This window comes from Agrilus planipennis, unplaced genomic scaffold, assembly GCF_000699045.2.
Source record: "Agrilus planipennis isolate EAB-ADULT unplaced genomic scaffold, Apla_2.0 scaffold3, whole genome shotgun sequence".
NCBI lineage: Eukaryota > Metazoa > Arthropoda > Insecta > Coleoptera > Buprestidae > Agrilus > Agrilus planipennis.
In genome coordinates, this window is record NW_020442460.1 from 2689067 (window position 1) to 2708995 (window position 19929).

General features: G+C 33.5%; 1 protein-coding gene across 2 annotated transcripts in view; it reads right to left on the bottom strand.

The window, feature by feature from the left end:
• Nucleotides 1-5427: 5427 nt before the first annotated feature.
• The window catches only part of LOC108742378 (mitogen-activated protein kinase kinase kinase 7), a 29097-nt gene continuing 14595 nt past the window's right edge, over nucleotides 5428-19929 (bottom strand). For both annotated transcript variants that reach the window (XM_018477579.2, XM_018477571.2), the window contains exons 7-8: nucleotides 7398-7594; nucleotides 5428-6099 (exon numbers count right to left, since the gene is read on the bottom strand). In XM_018477579.2, coding sequence (XP_018333081.1) covers nucleotides 5872-6099; nucleotides 7398-7594 — 425 coding nt within the window. In that variant the 3' untranslated portion in view covers nucleotides 5428-5871. The remainder of the gene's footprint in view (nucleotides 6100-7397; nucleotides 7595-19929) is intronic.

Below are 19929 nucleotides of genomic sequence, written 5' to 3' on the forward strand. Positions count from 1 at the left end.
TATGTCTGTCTAAATATCTTGAACTTTTGTTAGGTTTGTTTTTTTTCAACAGAGTCTTTTTCTCTGATTTAATAGTTATTCGACAGTAATACTGAAATAAATGTGATAAACAACTTAATATTCGTCATCATTAGAGGTGAAGACAATGTCAGCAGTTACAAGTATGAGCATGCGGTAATGCCCGAACGGCCCGAGCCGGGCAAAAAATGGTCAGTCAGATAACGAACCTAAACGACTTTCTCTAAACAATACCGAACGTTATGGTATTACACGAAAGCAGATATTTTTATTTCAGTTATTATCGGGGTTTTAACGAGTGTGGTGATTTATCGCGAGTGCAATTGGTACCTAAAGGAATTGGGCCTTTTTAACGTTTGAGAACGTGGTGAGTTTTGATACTTTATTCAATTTGTACCTTAGATATGGGTATTTAAAGTGCAGTATGTACACTTTATACATTTGAAAATATCTTCAGGTTGTTCTCAATGCTTAAAAGCTTCTACCATATTCCACTGTTTCTAATAGGTATATCGCAAGCCGCAACTTGTTGGAATGAGTGCGTAGTTACCATTCTGCTAAGATGCAATTCAATAAATAGTTTAGGTTAGGTTAGGTAGTAATTTTAGGTACATTATGGATTGCGTATTATAACCTTAAACTGTTACATAAAGGTATTTCAATTGTTTGTATCAATAATGAAGTAATGGTAAGGCATATTATCTTAGCCCTAATTAGACAGCAGTATAATGTACTTATCAAAGAAGATTTACACCTAAATCTAAACGAAGTGTCATTTGTTCCCATACTATCTACACTTCACCAAAAACTGTACCACCATTATGCGTAAATAAAGTCATATTAGAATTGGTATCCATTGGTACCTTAATCATCACTTTTGTATATGTATATCATATGCAATATTTTAGTCTTCGAAAATTAACATCTAATCAGATAAATGCTGTTGGCATATTCTTCTATCGAATTTTCAAGTAAAGGTATTATTCCTAAAAGGATTTCATTAATTAACTCTTTTATGTTATTGGCCACATACATGACATATATTTATGTGTTAATAATTAATACTTTAACTCATAGCAGACTAATTTAGATTGATTTGTTCCTAGAGCAACTTTTCTTCTTTAATTCGGGCCAAATGTAGGTACCTGCCTGGAACTGTGCGTCAGTATTGCAAAAACTCATTGAGAGTGATGTTCATCGGTTCTAGAGATTTTTAAAAAATGATTTAAAATTCTTGATAAAATTAAAAACTTCTACAATTCTTTGCTTTATGAAATTAGGTTATTGCATTATTGTATTAATAATACTTCCACTGAAGAATTCCATCTACTATGATTTGATCGATTATCACTTTTCGAAACATTGCTTTTCTGTAAAGATGNCTGTGCGTCAGTATTGCAAAAACTCATTGAGAGTGATGTTCATCGGTTCTAGAGATTTTTAAAAAATGATTTAAAATTCTTAAATCGAACAAAATTGATTTTATTTAATTGAAGCCCATTTCTTCGACGTACAAAAACTTATTCAGTTCACTTCACAACTATTAGAATGTATTACTTACGTATCATGTTTTACAAAGTACCTAAGCTTTTCTGACGATGGAGATGCAGGTGGTTTATCTACCATGTGTAGAAAGAACGACGTCGACTATAAATCTTTCATTATCCCCCACAACATAATAAAACACTATTAGATATAGATGGGATACAGGCGGAACTTTTATAACATGCAGGACAAGAGGTTCGAGATCGTATGTTTAAGCGAGTTAGTCAAATTTACGAGTCGGGGAAAATCCCAGAAGATTAAAAACGGAACGTAGTAATAACCTAATAACCATGCCTAAAAAGAGAGGCACGGATAGATGCGAGACATTTAGAACAATTACCTTAACTTCCCATGCGTCAAAAATCTTCACTAGAATTGTACCGAGGAGAATGGAAAAAAGGGTGGAAAAACTATTAGGGAAAGATCAAGTTGGATTTCTAAGAAATAGAGGAACGCGGGAGGTCAGTCTGGCTTTACGGGTAACAAAAGAGAAAACGATAGAAAAAGGAATGAGTGCGTACATAGCATCTGTAGATTGAGAAAATGTTTTTGACAATGTTAAATGGGACAAGACGTTAAATATATTTAAAAATGTAGGGATGAGTTACAGAGATAGAAGAGTGATACTTAGTTTGTATAAAGAACAACAATCAGTTATAGAGCTGGGACTGCGACGTAGAAAAGTAAATATCAGGAAGAGAGTCAGACAGGGATGCACAATATACTCGCTACTTTTTAATCTCTACATTGAAAACGCTATTAACAACATTAAAGACAATACAACTGTAGAGATAGATTTACAGGGGCAAAATATTAGGTTATTAAATAATTAAAAGTAAGTAATGCAAGGGAAGAAGAAGTAGAGAAAGAGTGAATATTAAATTAGGATATGAAAGATTAGAAGAAGTAGCTGATTTTAGGTATCTCGGAAGTCTGATAAGTCAGGAGGAAGGTCTAGTTGATATAGAAAGTAGAGGATAGCTCAGGGTCGAATCGCCTTCAATAAAAAGAAGTCACTTCTAGGCTCCGTAAACGATTAATTTAGAAATTCGAAAAAAAAAATGTTAAAAGTGTATGTTTGGAACGTGGCAAAACATAAACGGTGGCTGCGGCGGAAAAGAAAAGATTAGAAGCGTTCGAAATGTTCTGTTATAGGAGAATGATGAGGATACCGTGGATAGTGATTAGAAATGTAGAGGTATTAGAAAGAATAGGAGAACAGAGGACTTTATGGAAGTCAATAAGAAATAGGCGACATAGATTGGTAGGACACCTTCTCATGCATGAAGGTCTATAGTCAGAAACATATTAGAGGCAGACACAGGTGTTAAGAGTAATAGATTTAGACCTAGGTTAGATTACTGTTCGGAAATAGTTGGAAATGTCGAATGTTCTAGTTTTGGGGAAATGCGAAAATTAGCTCAGGATAGGAAAGAGTGGAGATGCGTGTCCAATCAGTATTAGGACTGACGACCTTATGATGATGATGATGACTTAAGACTTTAATAAAGGAAAAAGTAGTAAGGAAATTTGCAATGAGAGTAATTAAGCGCGTCTTTTAATTATGTAATGAATAAAGAAAATCCCATAGAATATATTTTTAGGTCTTGATTCGTATTTGCTCTTTGCGTTTTTTTAAAAATCTCACAATTTTACGAAAAATGTATACACTTGGGCCATCTGACACTCAATAGCTAAACTAAATTTTTGCTTGAGGCCGAAAGTAACGATTTGCTTTATCAACTGAGACCATTTTCCAGTGTTTAATTTTTATTTTTTTTTATGTAAAATTTAACTAGTTATCATATTATCAAGAAAAATATTATTTTTATTAAAAAGTATTACATTTTATTATAATATTTAATGCATTGAACGTACAATTTACATGTAGACGATTGAATTACTTTAATTAATAATCGGGACTAGACCCACTTGTGGATGGGACGTAACCAATTCTGGAATACACTTCTTGTTTAGGTTTTGGCCCTGGTTGCCACGCTGGGGGTTCGTTATAGGGTTTCGATTGCTTCCCTTGCTCCTTTAAGGATTCCTGTTCCCTCCTCATAGTCTCATACTCTACCACATCGTTTAAAGTTAGCTCGATACTTGTTGGAGGTCTTCGCAACATAATTAGGAATTTTATTGAATTTTTGTTTAAAGTAGTTAAAAAACAAGATGTACGAGTGAAAATTTGATAGGTTATAATACTAAGCTACGTCAAAACATGTCAAGCAAGCTTCTTCTTCTTGTTAGGATGGTTGCAGTTTCACCTACTCATTTAGTCAACAGGGTCGGATTTAGGAAAATTTAATAATAATTCAAAAAAGTTTATGATAATTATAACACCATATTGCATTNAAGGTATCTCTCCTTTTCCATATTGACTTCCATGGAGCCCTCTGTTCTTCTAAATCCATTCACGGCAGTTTTGATACAATATTTTACCATACAACACTACATTTTAAACGTTTGTGACATTTTTGTATCATGCTCCAAACATATACTTTTAATAATCTTTTTTGAATTTAGAAATTGAATACAGCAGAACCTTGATAACTTAAACCTCGATAACGTAATAACCTCTATAAATTCATAAAATTTTGTGTTCCCTTCCTACTTAAAATAAGAACCCTCTATAACTTAAACGAATAATTTGGGCATCGCACCTCAGTAAGCAGTGAAAAGTGGTTTGAATCGGGTGAAAGTCTTCTATGTAAGAGACGAAGAATTGCTGAATTTCCTAATTTAGAAAAATGCTTGTTGTGTAAATGGTTTAGACAGTGTAGAAATAAAAACACTAGTTGAAGACTGTGTCTTAGAACTCCTTTTTACTAGATGTAAATACCACTGAATCATCTTTAAATCCGAACATGATAGTGCTTTGTTAATTAAACCTGTTTTCAATATTATTAATTACAGTTTTGACATATTGATTGTTTTCAAAAAAATAAAAAAAAAAATTATTCCCTGTACAAATGGTACCTTAAAATAAACCAAATTCTCAATAAATATTTTCTTAATATGTTATGAAAGTACCACGAGTTTTGACATATTTGTACTGAGTTATTTTAATATTACAATTTACTCCATTTCACAAAACCATTTTATGTGCATAATGAATTTTACGACTCCCTAGTCCTAGAATGTTAACCATTATGGGCTGGGAAAATTTTTTGAAGGAAAATTGGTTAATTGCCAAGAATGAATTCCTTAACTATAAACAAGATAAATATGGTAAATAATTCGTGAATCTTATTTAAAAATAACTTATGAAGTGTATCACTAATAACAGAACACTAGACCCACTTGTGGATGGGACGTAACCAATTCTGGAATACACTTCTTGTTTAGGTTTTGGCCCTGGTTGCCACGCTGGGGGTTCGTTATAGGGTTTCGATTGCTTCCCTTGCTCCTTTAAGGATTCCTGTTCCCTCCTCATAGTCTCATACTCTACCACATCGTTTAAAGTTAGCTCGATACTTGTTGGAGGTCTTCGCAACATAATTAGGAATTTTATTGAATTTTTGTTTAAAGTAGTTAAAAAACAAGATGTACGAGTGAAAATTTGATAGGTTATAATACTAAGCTACGTCAAAACATGTCAAGCAAGCTTCTTCTTCTTGTTAGGATGGTTGCAGTTTCACCTACTCATTTAGTCAACAGGGTCGGATTTAGGAAAATTTAATAATAATTCAAAAAAGTTTATGATAATTATAACACCATATTGCATTTTCTGATTATAATGCGGTTATCTATTAAACTGTTTTAAATCANGAAAGGAATATAAAAAATAGATAACTTACCTTTTCTCAATAAATAAATAAATATCACCATTTTCTACAGACAAATTAATAAAAAAAGACAAACATTTATAAAGGGTTTATTCTCTCTTGAATAAAAAATTGACATGCACAGAGGTCTAAAAACTATTATATACAACTTGTTTCAACACTTAACACTAAAAATTGTACAAAAATAACATAGGTAGGCACAACCAGTAATGTTGCGCAGGATTTATAGTAAAAATAAACAAAAAAAAATTGTTTATCTGGGCACATGTACAGTACAGAACAGTACGAACACTATTACATTAAAATAGCAGTAAAAAATGATTTCTTCACAAGGCAGTGACCTAGTAAAAGATTTAATTGCATGATGTACCCCAGGAAGAAACAATCTAAAAGAGACCAAAATATTTTTGGCAAGACAATGGTACCTGGTACCTATCACTATTTCGGTTTTAAAAACAAATGTATACGATTCTAAATAAGTCTTAAAAACGATTAAAATAAACTACAGTTGAAAGCACTACATGCTGTTTTGTCGTGACACAATAACCCATCCATCGGACTGTCGCCTTCCTGCATTTGAATTCAGTTGTTCTTTTTGCCTTTGCAAACTCTCCCTGAGCAAAATTAGCGACTCTTTTTCGCTCTGGAGTTGTTCTATCGTCTGCCTACGCCTTTGTTGCTCCAAACTCTGAGCTTCTTGTAACTTAGCCTTTCGTTGTTCTAAGTACGCTAATTCAGTCTGTACCTGTATTAAAACGTACAATAATATCAATTTGGATAAGTTTGATTCACAAATCCAAATACGAGGGTGGATTGATAAGTTTCCGGCCTAACCAAGAGATGACGCCACTAGGCCTACCTTGAGGTGACATTCTATAGTACCATCCTTGGATAGCTTGTAGCTATAGTTTCAGCCCGATCTCCTTGCTAGTGTAGGTTTGACAGCACGCTGAACAAGACGCCTCTGTGGTTTTCGTAAAAATGGAAAAGCAGGAAAATCGTNAATGAATTTTACGACTCCCTAGTCCTAGAATGTTAACCATTATGGGCTGGGAAAATTTTTTGAAGGAAAATTGGTTAATTGCCAAGAATGAATTCCTTAACTATAAACAAGATAAATATGGTAAATAATTCGTGAATCTTATTTAAAAATAACTTATGAAGTGTATCACTAATAACAGAACATCATTTTTTGTCAAAAAAAAAATTATAATATTTCAATAAGATGGTAAAGGAAGGATCCTTATGCTTAGATTCTTAAGAATCGCCAAGAAAGATGATCATGAATCACTTTTTACAAAATTATCCACACTTTATAACAAGTCCGGCATGTTTTTGAAAGTTTGTCACGATAATGAATTCATTTCAAAATAATAGAAACAGATGTATTTTACGACATTGTAAATTTAAGGTCGTTACCATTTCCGAGAAAAATCCATTTAATTAAGTATAAATACACACGCGTTATGTGCCTGGTCAACAGTTATTTCTTTGTTCTACTAAATTGCATAAAAAAAATTTACTATCAATAAAATTGAACAGTAAATAATTTCAGTCAAAAACTGCGTTTAATCACTGTAAATTTTCTGTTAAAATTTTTTGTTCGAATTACAGAATAATTCGAGTATATTTTTTTATAAAAATTCGAAACCGGTTAAAACCCGTTTTCTGGAAAAATTACTATTCGAAAACCGGTTTTCTAAGAAGAAGTGAAGAGGTATTAGAAAGAATAGGAGAACAGAGGACTCTACGGAAGTCAATAAGAAATAGGCGAGATAGGTTAGTAGGGCACCTTCTCAGGCATGAAGGTCTAGCCAGAGACATATTAGAGACAGAAACAGGAGTTAAGAGGGGTAGAGGTACACCTAGATTAGATTACTGTTCGCAAGCAGTTAAGGATGTGGGGTGTTCTAATTTTAGGGAAATGCGATGATTAGCTCAGGATAGAAAAGACCTTATGATGATGATGATGAAAACGATGGGTCACATTAGGACAGGTTTTAATGAAATTTGAAACTACTGAAGTTGATAAAAATATTGTACCTTTAAATATTCTTGAGCAAGTTGTTTATGTTCTTCGAAAAGCGCCATTGAACGAGGATCATGCTCGTCAGGGGTCGCGGGCCTTAAGTGGGCATCTAAAAGTAAATGCATGTTGTCCAAATCTGGATCTGGAGGAACTGGACTGCTAGAAACGTTGGCAGAACTCTGTACTGACGCTTGAACTGTATTTGTCGTGCCTGAAAAAAAAAATATAAAAAAAAACAGTAAATATCAAACAAATCTATTCGAATTTTAAATTTCGAGCAGACCTCTCATATAGGCATTGTTAAATAGAAACAAAACAGATCACGGAGTCTGCTACTAATTTCTAGAGCCGTTGGCAACAATATATCCCTGAAAAGCAGCGGAAGTGTGGAAGATATTTATTTATTTGTTATAATATCATAATAATAATTCATTGATTAAAGCTTTCCTTAGTTTGGTATGTATTGCCTATCTAATTAACCATTCGTGTTATTAGCGCTATTATATAATAATATATACTATTAGACGAAAATATATGTCGGTATACTTTAACCTCAAATCCTCAAACAGCACAGCGACTGCGCAGAGTTGAGCGTCGTCACTTCCCTTTACACACTTCCGTTGCAAAGCCATTGAAGTGTTTAACGTTTAGTGATTTATTTATATTTTGTTTCCGATAATTCGAATTTAATGTTCTTAATAACCGATCAGTTCAACATAAGAATTTTATGGTCTCATAATGAGGCAACGTAAACGACAATAAAATTCTTAAATTTTTGTCATTAAAAGTTACATATTTTAAAGAAATTAAATAGTAAGTAGATAAAATAAAAACACAATATAAAGTGTTGGCGAAAACAGTTTACTATTATTTACAGTGGAAAATAACCACGAAATGAAAATTCTATAAACGCTGTAAAAGAAAAATAAACACTCGTTCGTTCGAAAACTGAAAACTTCGAAATCGTTTTGAATGGCGCCAACGTAGTTTAGAAGTAATTAATTTATAATCGCTATTAGTCATTTATGTAGCCAGAAATTGGCCCCTTGCCAACCCTAATGCCCGAGACAGGTAAACTCCATTCCAAATCGACAAATAGATGAAATTTACTCAAAATTGTAAATACCTCACATCACTTACTAAGCGAAGAAAAATTTTAGTTTTGATGTTACACATTCGGATCGACGATAAACAAGACGGTTTATGCGAGTGTAAAAACTATTCGTACAGCCTTCAACCTGTCTCGACCTGAAATTAATATTTTGCTACATATATAAAAGCATGAAACTGTTGATTTAAAATTCTTGATAAAATTAAAAACTTCTACAATTCTTTGCTTTATGAAATTAGGTTATTGCATTATTGTATTAATAATACTTCCACTGAAGAATTCCATCTACTATGATTTGATCGATTATCACTTTTCGAAACATTGCTTTTCTGTAAAGATGTGATGTGCATCAGGTACTATTTTACTTTATGAGCGTTTTAATCATCATTGGGACTTCAATCTGAAACCTGATTAAGCACAAAGCATGTATTTTCACTCCTTCGCATTTCCCTAAAACATCCCCTTTCCTAATTATTTGAGAATCGTACGTACAATCTATGTCTCCCTCTGCCCTCTTCATACACCTGCTTCTTTTTGTAATAAACCTTTAAGAAGCTTTTGATCCTTCAGAAGGTATCTCTCCTTTTCCATATTGACTTCCATGGAGCCCTCTGTTCTTCTAAATCCATTCACGGCAGTTTTGATACAATATTTTACCATACAACACTACATTTTAAACGTTTGTGACATTTTTGTATCATGCTCCAAACATATACTTTTAATAATCTTTTTTGAATTTAGAAATTGAATACAGCAGAACCTTGATAACTTAAACCTCGATAACGTAATAACCTCTATAAATTCATAAAATTTTGTGTTCCCTTCCTACTTAAAATAAGAACCCTCTATAACTTAAACGAATAATTTGGGCATCGCACCTCAGTAAGCAGTGAAAAGTGGTTTGAATCGGGTGAAAGTCTTCTATGTAAGAGACGAAGAATTGCTGAATTTCCTAATTTAGAAAAATGCTTGTTGTGTAAATGGTTTAGACAGTGTAGAAATAAAAACACTTAGGTTAGGTTAGGTTAGAATTGCTGAATTTCCTAATTTAGAAAAATGCTTGTTGTGTAAATGGTTTAGACAGTGTAGAAATAAAAACACTAGTTGAAGACTGTGTCTTAGAACTCCTTTTTACTAGATGTAAATACCACTGAATCATCTTTAAATCCGAACATGATAGTGCTTTGTTAATTAAACCTGTTTTCAATATTATTAATTACAGTTTTGACATATTGATTGTTTTCAAAAAAATAAAAAAAAAAATTATTCCCTGTACAAATGGTACCTTAAAATAAACCAAATTCTCAATAAATATTTTCTTAATATGTTATGAAAGTACCACGAGTTTTGACATATTTGTACTGAGTTATTTTAATATTACAATTTACTCCATTTCACAAAACCATTTTATGTGCATAATGAATTTTACGACTCCCTAGTCCTAGAATGTTAACCATTATGGGCTGGGAAAATTTTTTGAAGGAAAATTGGTTAATTGCCAAGAATGAATTCCTTAACTATAAACAAGATAAATATGGTAAATAATTCGTGAATCTTATTTAAAAATAACTTATGAAGTGTATCACTAATAACAGAACATCATTTTTTGTCAAAAAAAAAATTATAATATTTCAATAAGATGGTAAAGGAAGGATCCTTATGCTTAGATTCTTAAGAATCGCCAAGAAAGATGATCATGAATCACTTTTTACAAAATTATCCACACTTTATAACAAGTCCGGCATGTTTTTGAAAGTTTGTCACGATAATGAATTCATTTCAAAATAATAGAAACAGATGTATTTTACGACATTGTAAATTTAAGGTCGTTACCATTTCCGAGAAAAATCCATTTAATTAAGTATAAATACACACGCGTTATGTGCTACTTCAAAAGCGATACAGTCCAGCACGGTTAGCCAATAAAAAGTTCATTAGCCGCGGCAAATGCGATCCTGTTTCGTTTTTCTATTGTTTCGTCTTCAAAATTAAAACTTTCGATTTCCTCCCAGTTCTTCCAGGAGCGCCATGCGGAAGGCAAATATTAATCGCTGAACCGTTTGTCATATAAGTCGAAGTAAATGTGGGTGATCGCAGTTTCCGTATTGGTGAAAAGCAAAATTGTTTTTGGTCTTGAAGTCTTTATACTAGCAAGACTGAGAACAAGATCAAGACTCAAACTAAGACTGAACATGCACCACCAAAACCAAATACACACGTTTAAATGGAAAATTATTGCTTCCGGTGGATTTTCGACTTTTGAAGCAACTTTAATATATACTTCAGAGGTATTAGACAGAATAGGAGAACAGAAGACTCTATGGAAGTCAATAAAAAATAAGCGATATAGGTTGGTAGGACAGTTTCTGAGGCATGAAGGTTTAGTCAGAGACATTGAGGCAGAAAGACGAGTTAAGATGAGTAGAGGTAGATCTAGATTAGATTACTGTTCGCAAATAGTTAAGGATGTGGGTTGTTCTAGTTTTGGGGAAATGCGAAGATTAGCTCAGGATAAGAAAGAGTGGAGGTGCATGTCTAAGCAGTGTTAGGTTTGACGACCTTATGATGATGATGATGATTATGAAGGGTTAAAAGAAATATTCTATATTGACGTTGCATCTTTAAGGTTAGAAAAGGTATATGAGGTAGGCACACCAAAACTGGAGAAAAGGGGGAAGCTTTTAGTTATTGATTAAAAAATTGTGCAGGCATGATAAAAATGGATGTCTAGATTAGATAACTCTTCGCAAATAGTCAAGGATGTGGGTTGTTCTAGTTTTAGGTAAATGAGAAGATTAGCTCAGAATATAAAGAAGTGAAGATGCGTGTTCAACCAGTCTTAGGACTGAGACCTTATGATGGTGATTTGTATTAAATATTATAGCAACAGGAGAGGTTCAGATTTCATACAAACCAACCTGACCCTGTGAAAGCTAGTGTTTAACACCCAAATCGTTGCTTTCATCTGTATGTAATCTTATTCTGATTGATAGTATTCTATACTACACCTTTATCAATTAAGTTTACTATTCTTTATATTCTAGATACTTTCTATTTCAATTTTAAAGGATGGGTGTTAATAACCTAAGTAATTTCCCCTGTAATTCACGAAAAATTCAATAATAGCATAGAACCCAATTAATATAGTTTTTCAATGCTAGATTATATACTCCGTGCGTTTTGGGTAATATTTCTTACCTTTCGTAGTTATCTTCGTTTTTATTTATAATTTAAAATTGTGTATTTTAGGGAATATTTTCAAGCAGTTTTTACATTTTTTTTATACATCAGCGCAATCTTCCAACACTTTGTCTTTTACATATGTGATGTAGCATATTGTTAACAATAATATATATAAATATTAATGTGTTGGTCCAGTGCGCTCATATATTGCGCGAACGTATAGGTAAGTGGTACAACAGTTTAATGATTTAGTGCTGTATGAGCTGTATGTTCCTAAGGAAAGAAATGATATAATCCGTGCTCAATTACAATCGCGACATTCATCTTCAAAAAATATACCTAATGCATGGATTCGATATAATAATTGTTTTTTACCACCAGTTTGTGGATGGTACTGCCAGTGTAAAGTACGTACACGAGTCGTGGGCTGTTGTGCACATATAGTTGCAGTTCTCTGGTATTTAGGACACAACAGGTACTCGGAAGAAAAAGAAATTCAAATGGTCAATTACAGTGACTCCATGTTCGACGCCGCTATGTCACAGTGTTCTGATAAAAATGGCGAAAACTCAGTTTAATCATTGTTACTATTTTTATAACTAATTAATGATAATATAATTTGATTTGTTAACTTGCTTACCTTAGAAAACGATTATTGTCACATACATATTAAAGTATTTGACTTTATTTGGCTTTTATATTAATTACAAGTACCCTAAATAAATATATAGATGAATAAAAACCAAAAATTCTTCAGGGGAAAATATCTTAAATAATCTTAGACATCCATCCTTTACAATTGAAATTTCACGGTATTATGGACCTACATTGCCTACGATGAGGTGCTTGCAATGTTTATAAATCATGGAGACAGACAATTAAATAGCAGATGACTGTAGTACACGACTTCATGTGAACTTTGCTGTTGAGAGACTTGACCTCCTGTGGTTATTATTATTAATATTTCGAGTTCAGTGGTTGTCGGGTTATTGCGGGTATTCAATTTCGTTGGCGAATTTATTGTTTTATAAACAGGGAAGAAAATCGTCGCGAGACACGCACTGGCTATTCGCCAACAACTGTCAAACTTCTCGGACATGTGCATGGGCATGAATAATAAGTGTGTGTAAAATGCGTTTGCATATATAAATTCGGCCCGGACGGTCGTGGGTAGCTGCGGAAGGACGCGTTATGACACCAAGGATCGGCCGAGGACATTAAAGCATTCACGTGGCATATCACAAAATGGTCTGGTTTATCTTGTCATCTTGAATACACAGGAGACTAAGCTTCCGATTCGGACCCACTGTACCTTTCTGGAAGCTTAATCCAAAAGTTTTAGGATGTTACCACATCCAGCGTGTGGAGAACTACACCTTTAACCCATTTCAGCAGCAAATACTGTATTGTAGAATGAAGATTCGGGCTATAGGGCCGTGATCTAAGTGAACTATTCCGTCCAGACGTTTCGTCAGCTACTGTGGCCGAACGTTGTCGAGACTTCGAGATATAATCTACGTTCACGTTGTCAATGCAGCACCACCACTGAGGATGTCAGCCGCAGTAGCTGACGAAACGTCTGGACGGAATAGTTCACTTGGATCACGGCCCTATAGCCCGAATCTTCATTCTACCATGGATTCCGGCCGTGAAAGCCTTTGTTCTTAAATACTGTATTGGGAATTACACTTAACCTAGGTTATGCCAGTTTGTGTTGTGATAAGCTAAATAGGGTAGGTCATGGTGGGTAAAAGTTCCCTTCCTCCTCGGGAGTTTCCGACCCTCTGTCATAGGTGATTCCCCAATATGCTGTTTTTGCTGCGAAAATGGGTCAAATGTTAACTTCTTCTCTGCAGGCTGAGAGTATCCTAAGCTTTCCAAAAAGGTATCGCCCTATTAGCCCGCCCGAATCGCAAGACCTGCCAAACAGTATAAATCAATCAATTTCAAATAGCTTAACATGCTTTTGCCACTTTAAGAAAATTTAGAAAGTTATTAACGACTGTCAAACATCACAATGGATTTGATCTGTCAGCTTCATCTAATTTAGTCCACACATAAACGTTTTATGAAGGCGATACAGAAAATATCTTAATATCATAAGAAAAAATTCTAGGTAACATAACTAAAAAATTAAACGAAACCTTTTACTATAAAATTGTTTTATGATTATCATAAAGCATTTTAAGAAAATCTCTCAATTAATTCGATAAAGAAAACACACGAAGAATTTTTACAGTGCATTCAAAAGTCTGTTTTAATTAGTTTTAAAAATATTTCAACCTACATCCCTAACTATTTGCAAACAGTAATTTAATGTAGGATTGTACTTCTGCCCCTCTTATCTCGCATATTTCTCATTGGCTTCTATAGCGCCCTTTCTTCTCCTAATAGGAACTCTTTCTAATACCTCCACCTTTCTAACCTTCTTCTGATGACTAATTTACTTACTTACCTGTACAACAAACCCTATGGATAGAGATTACCTTTACAGGTAGACGTTATAATGAATCATAACGTTACAAGCCATACTGGAACATTGTCATCATTTTTCTAGTCATTTTTAAGGTTAAAAACATTGCGATTGACATTCCTTTTATGGTGTAAATACATTGTCGCATTGGTAACCATTCGGCACACATTATTATTACATGTGTGAGTATACATATACTTGAAGGACGCGACCGGATAATTTAAAACATTCTTTATAAGTATGTGTACATATATAATGAGTACATTCATAAAATAAAAACGTTAAACCGTCTTCAATGTATTACATCATTGTCATCTGCACACATCACAGAGTCTACACGTTAAAGAGGAAATTCCTTATTTACCAGAGTACATCTCATTTTTGTGCACTCATCGTGGGGTGACGTGATTTAAAAAATATTGCTCGCATTTCAAAGAAATTCTCCAATTCGCACTAAATTGTTAGTCATACAAATAACGTATTAGTGTAAACATATGCAAATTAGCCAATAATCCAGCGGAAGATAAATAATAATTAATCAATTATCAATAATTGACTATTTAATTTTTATTTCTTAACTGTATGGAATGTAGCACCCGAATTTAATAACAGTTGAACTATTCCTTTAAAAATGATGAGTAAACAATGTTTAATTTCTATTTTTCCGAGATATGTTTTAATTAAAGAACAGTGCGTTAATGAAGTCATCGATTTCCTATTTACTACAAAGTTTTGTGGAAGATTGTTTCCGGGAAATCATCAGTGACAAATATGCGTATTTATTAATTCCGTGAAGTTCAAAGATTTACCAATCTAACTTTTCTTAACCCTTTTATTAGAGCTTCACTTTGCTCTTTAATCAATGTCTTCAGTTATTATTAAATGCCAAGTGATAAACTGCGTCTTAAGAAGCACGTTTTAGCACAATATTAAAACAATTTTTATCCATTAATATTTAGTCTTCATCCTACAGGAACTGCCCAATTAAAAATTTAGAAAGTGTCGACAAAATTTTTTTTTATTCAGATCCAAAACATTCGTGTATTACCTTCGATGCCATTTCAAACTTTACAATTTAACCAATACAGTTTTATTGCAAGATTTTTTTAACACAGACAAAAATGTGGCAACACAAGAGTTGTCTACAAATTTAACTGCATTCAGAATAAAATAAAATATTGGTCGGTTTATAATGTAAATGTTATACTACCTATGTGGGTAGAACTCCCTTTGAATACGATCCAACTTTTGTGGCTTTCGTGCGTTGAAATAACACTTGTGGTTGCCGGACAATCACACATTATTGCTCTAAATTATGTTCACTTAAAGTATTCTTTAATAAATAACACGAAATATTATTATAAACACTCACTACAAAGCGTCACAGAACTACCCCTTAAAAAGAGTCACAAAATTCGTTACAATATTGGTACACCTTTACTCTTATATTTTGCTTTTTCTCCAGTATTTTAAATATTTTTTTGAAATACTCCTTTGATAGTTATGTATGTTTATCACACTTACTCGCTTGTTTAATTAATTAGTTGAATTAAAAATAGTCTTTTTCAAAATCGCGCGGATTTGTTCGCAAAGGAAACTGTTCGAATAAATTGATAACACATCCGTAAACAAAAATTAAACAGCACCACCGACTCCACTAAAGTCTCTTGGCGGGATCGCTTCTAAGCATGTCGAGCTCGCCGAGTCTGGTCGTGGATTCCCTCACGCCTACTCCATGCTTATTAGTCGACGTTTTGGCTCGGATCTGGCCGAATTCGAGAGTCTAAACCAGTAAGTAAATCGACGTACGGATGTATAGAAAAATAAAAACCATGTGTACTAACCACACTTGTAATTTCATGCAGAAAAAAAGTTGTTAAATGAAACCCTTGCCAAGATCAAATCCTTTGCTTTAGAATTTTACGATATTTTGAAAGTTCCTCATATTATTATAATTAAGTTTTAGTCTTCTCTGTTTTCACTGACAATTTTTAGTAAGTGAAGATGCACAAGAACCTAACTCACATTTTCTTGAATGGATTGTGAAGACGGGCTAATGCCAAAGAACCTTACTCACATCTTTTGGGATATGACATGGAAACCAATTTTCTGTTCTTAAATATTATAGAGCTAACAGTACTTCTTGCCCTAAAATATGATCGGTGATTATTAAAAACTCCGCTTCTTATTTAACCTGTTGTGTTTTCTGAAAAGGGGGATATGCCAGTACTGTTAAGAAATTTGCGCACTATTCCGCATGTACCAAGGATTACTGATTACTGTAGACTTCTGTACGTAAGCTTATACAGTTTCAACTCAGCTAGGCTAGCGTGTAATGTTTTAGGTATAACGCCCATTGATGATATTATTATTGGGATAATTCGAACTGTGTTCTGATTCCACATTTCTTTTATTTCATCTGCTAAAGGAATATATTTTTGAATTTTCTCAATATGTTTTTGTTAAAGATTTTCAGTGTTTGTTATTATTATTATTTTCCTGATCTTCTCAGTTTTCACTGGTTAACTTTCAGCAAGTGAAGACGGGCTAATGCCAAAGAAGCTCACTCACATCTTTTGGGATATATGGAAACCAATTTTCTGTTCTTAAATTGTATAGAGCTAACAGTACTTACTATTATTATTGTTTGGCAGTTTTTTTCACTATTCTTTCAAATCTTGCATTCTTCTCTCACTTTCTCTCAATGGATATTATGCCCACTGTATCCCTGACATCTTTGATTCCTCATATATGTAATATACATATTTCCCTTAACTCTATTTGCTGGCTTCTCATTGTGAATAGGAAAATAAATTTGGTATCTAAGTAATTCAACAATTTGTCAACATTTTCTTTGATTTCTAACGTTTTTTTGTACCATTTTGCCAAACCCGTTTTGTTTCTTTCGGTATCGGTGAATATGGGGATATATTCTTGGAAACCAAAATCGAAAAATTTGTTAATTGTATTTGGAAGACAAATCGGAGAACTACCAAGGAAAAAAGAAAGCGAATACGGCACTGTAAATTAAAAAAAACAGGCCAATATACACAACCAAACAAACACTTCTAATTCGAGCCCAATGAGTCAGCCGTTCTAAAAGCGGACAACCAGCGCGATTCTCTGTATTTGAAACAGCACACGGAATGCTTAAGACGGGACGCACCGATTCAGTAAAGTATCAACCCGTTTTCTCTTTCATACCTACCGCACTGTACAAAGATCATACTCGAATATTTTTAGATAAAGTATGTTGTACACTCCCTGAACATCCCCTAACGTTTTATTTTATTATCTATACTTATATGTAACCATTTCTGCTCTGCCAACTAAAATAAGTTCTGTATTTTTATTGTTTATTAGAAGAAAAACTTTGTAGATGGCGTTTACTAAGCTGTCTGAAGATATTTATCATTTTACCTATCACGGGGACCATCAAACAGAAAAATAGGTCAAAAGAGGTTAATTTAAATAGTTCTATGTCCGTAGTTTAGTTCCGATGGATCAAGTTTTTTATGTAATATAACTGTCTGGTCATAGTAATAAACGAACCACTCAGCCCAGTTTTGACGTTCACCCCGACTGCCAATCGCCATCTAAAGATATTTGCTGTCAACAGTAGTATTTCGAATGGTCAACAAGGCCTTGACCAATTAAATCTACCACGATGGTTATATTATACTTGATAGGCATGTAAACCAAAGTAACGTGAAACAGTTCAAGAAGTTTTTGATCAGCCATTTACCAAAACTACTGATTTTGAACGTAACTATTTGTTCTCATCAGCACATCATAGTCAGTTTCGACGATAAACAACCAACCGAACCGAAGTTACTCCATAAAAGAAAGACGTTATAATATTAGCTATCACAAAAATTATCGCATCTCATCAGGTAAATGTCTACAATACATTAAAAACTGTATCTGTATCAATCTCTACTTATCTTTTGGTAAAAGAAATGCTCATCTTGGCAGTAGATAGATTCAGGTTCTTATCAATAATTAATGACATACATACTAAATGTTTCTTATTACACCTACAAGCTGAATTGGTTTTAAAATTCAAACATGATCCTCGTATGTTTTAACGCGACGTCCATTGAAAATAAACCGGGATACACGTCCTAAATTCGTTCTGGATGAATAATTGCGATTTCCTGTACACCATACAGCCGAAATAAATTGTATGAACGGGCGCGACCGGACGATTGTTGAGCAAAAAATAAAAAGAAATGGACGCTGGCCAATGATATCGCGTTGAAAAACTATTACCCGGAAATGCCAAGAACCTTCGAAAAGAATATAATAAAATGGGTGCAGTTGAATAGAAACGCGGAAACGGAGATATACTTGTTTCATGTATGGTCCACGATTCCACTCCAAAACAAATAAATGATCGTTATTGAATTCGAGCCAGAATATTCACTTTCCTGAAACGAAATTAATACACCATCTGGGAAACATGAAAGTACAAAATCGCAATAAAAATACTGTTCTCTTAATGACCATAACTACCTTTTAAACAGCATATTGTAGCGAGCACGAGTGTGTTTGTGTGCGATCGGGCACACGTGTGCGTGAACGGCTTATCGATTCGCCGAATAGCCGTGGGCGCCTTTCTTCATATGCGCCGTATTTGTAAATGTCTGTGTCGTACCTGCGTTCTGAGAAAGCAGTTAAACAGTTCAAAGAAAAAATAAACTAATCCGGATGTTTCCAGAAGGTTCAAGAAAGTAGACAAAAGAGTGTTAAAGGAAGAGACGATCGCCGAGATGAGTAGAAACAAATTGACCGTTGCAGATGTGAATCCAGAAATAAATTGATAGCAGTGAAATAAATAGCGCAGTGAATAGTGATATATCAACAGTAGTGTAAATATATAATTTTTGTCGTTATCAGTCTTAGAAGTTAATTTTGTTAAACCCACGAACATTACAATATATTGATAAAACCAAACCCAAAATGAAATATCGTTGGTGACCACCTACTTATAGCTTATAAATATCTACTCATTATGAGAGTAAAAGACGATTCCTTTGTGTAATGGAACGGATCGCGAAGTCCTCAAATATTATTGACGTAATAACTTTATAGCTACAATTTGATGAGAAGTTTATGTAAAACCCTTCCGTGAAGCTATTACATATGTTTTCCGAATAGTTTTATTACGATGTTAGATGTTACACACTTTTTGTTTATAAATCACGAGTGAAGATACTTACCAACATAAAATTCTTTTAATCATCTTCAAAATGGTTCTCATAATTCATATCGTGCTGTACAACAAAAAAAAAACAGTAGCGCCAATCTATTACTGTGGGCCACAAAAACAAAGAGGCATACACGAGCCAAAATCGAAAATAGGAAGAGCAATGTCTATTATGCATTTCACATAAAAATTTATCCCTGAAAATTAAATTAATATCATCAGTTAGAAACAATAAATTAAATTAGATGAAAATATTCGAAACCATAAATTGCTGTGTCTTATATAATATATGTGTAAACACCAATAAGTAGAAAAGAAATTGGCACGATCGTTAAAATAATGTCACTGACTTTTATACATTTGGTACGTCCATTAGTTCTGGCATAGATTAGGAATCTTTCACAGCCTTTTATATTAATTTTTGTCAGAAAGGTTTCTCTAATTCGCACACAATCCCTTTTTATACATATAACACTACCTACTAGCGGTCTAATTCAGGGTTGGCCAACTCGTGGCCCGCGGGCCACGTGAGGTCCTCCTTTAACAATCTTGAGACCACCGAGATTCATT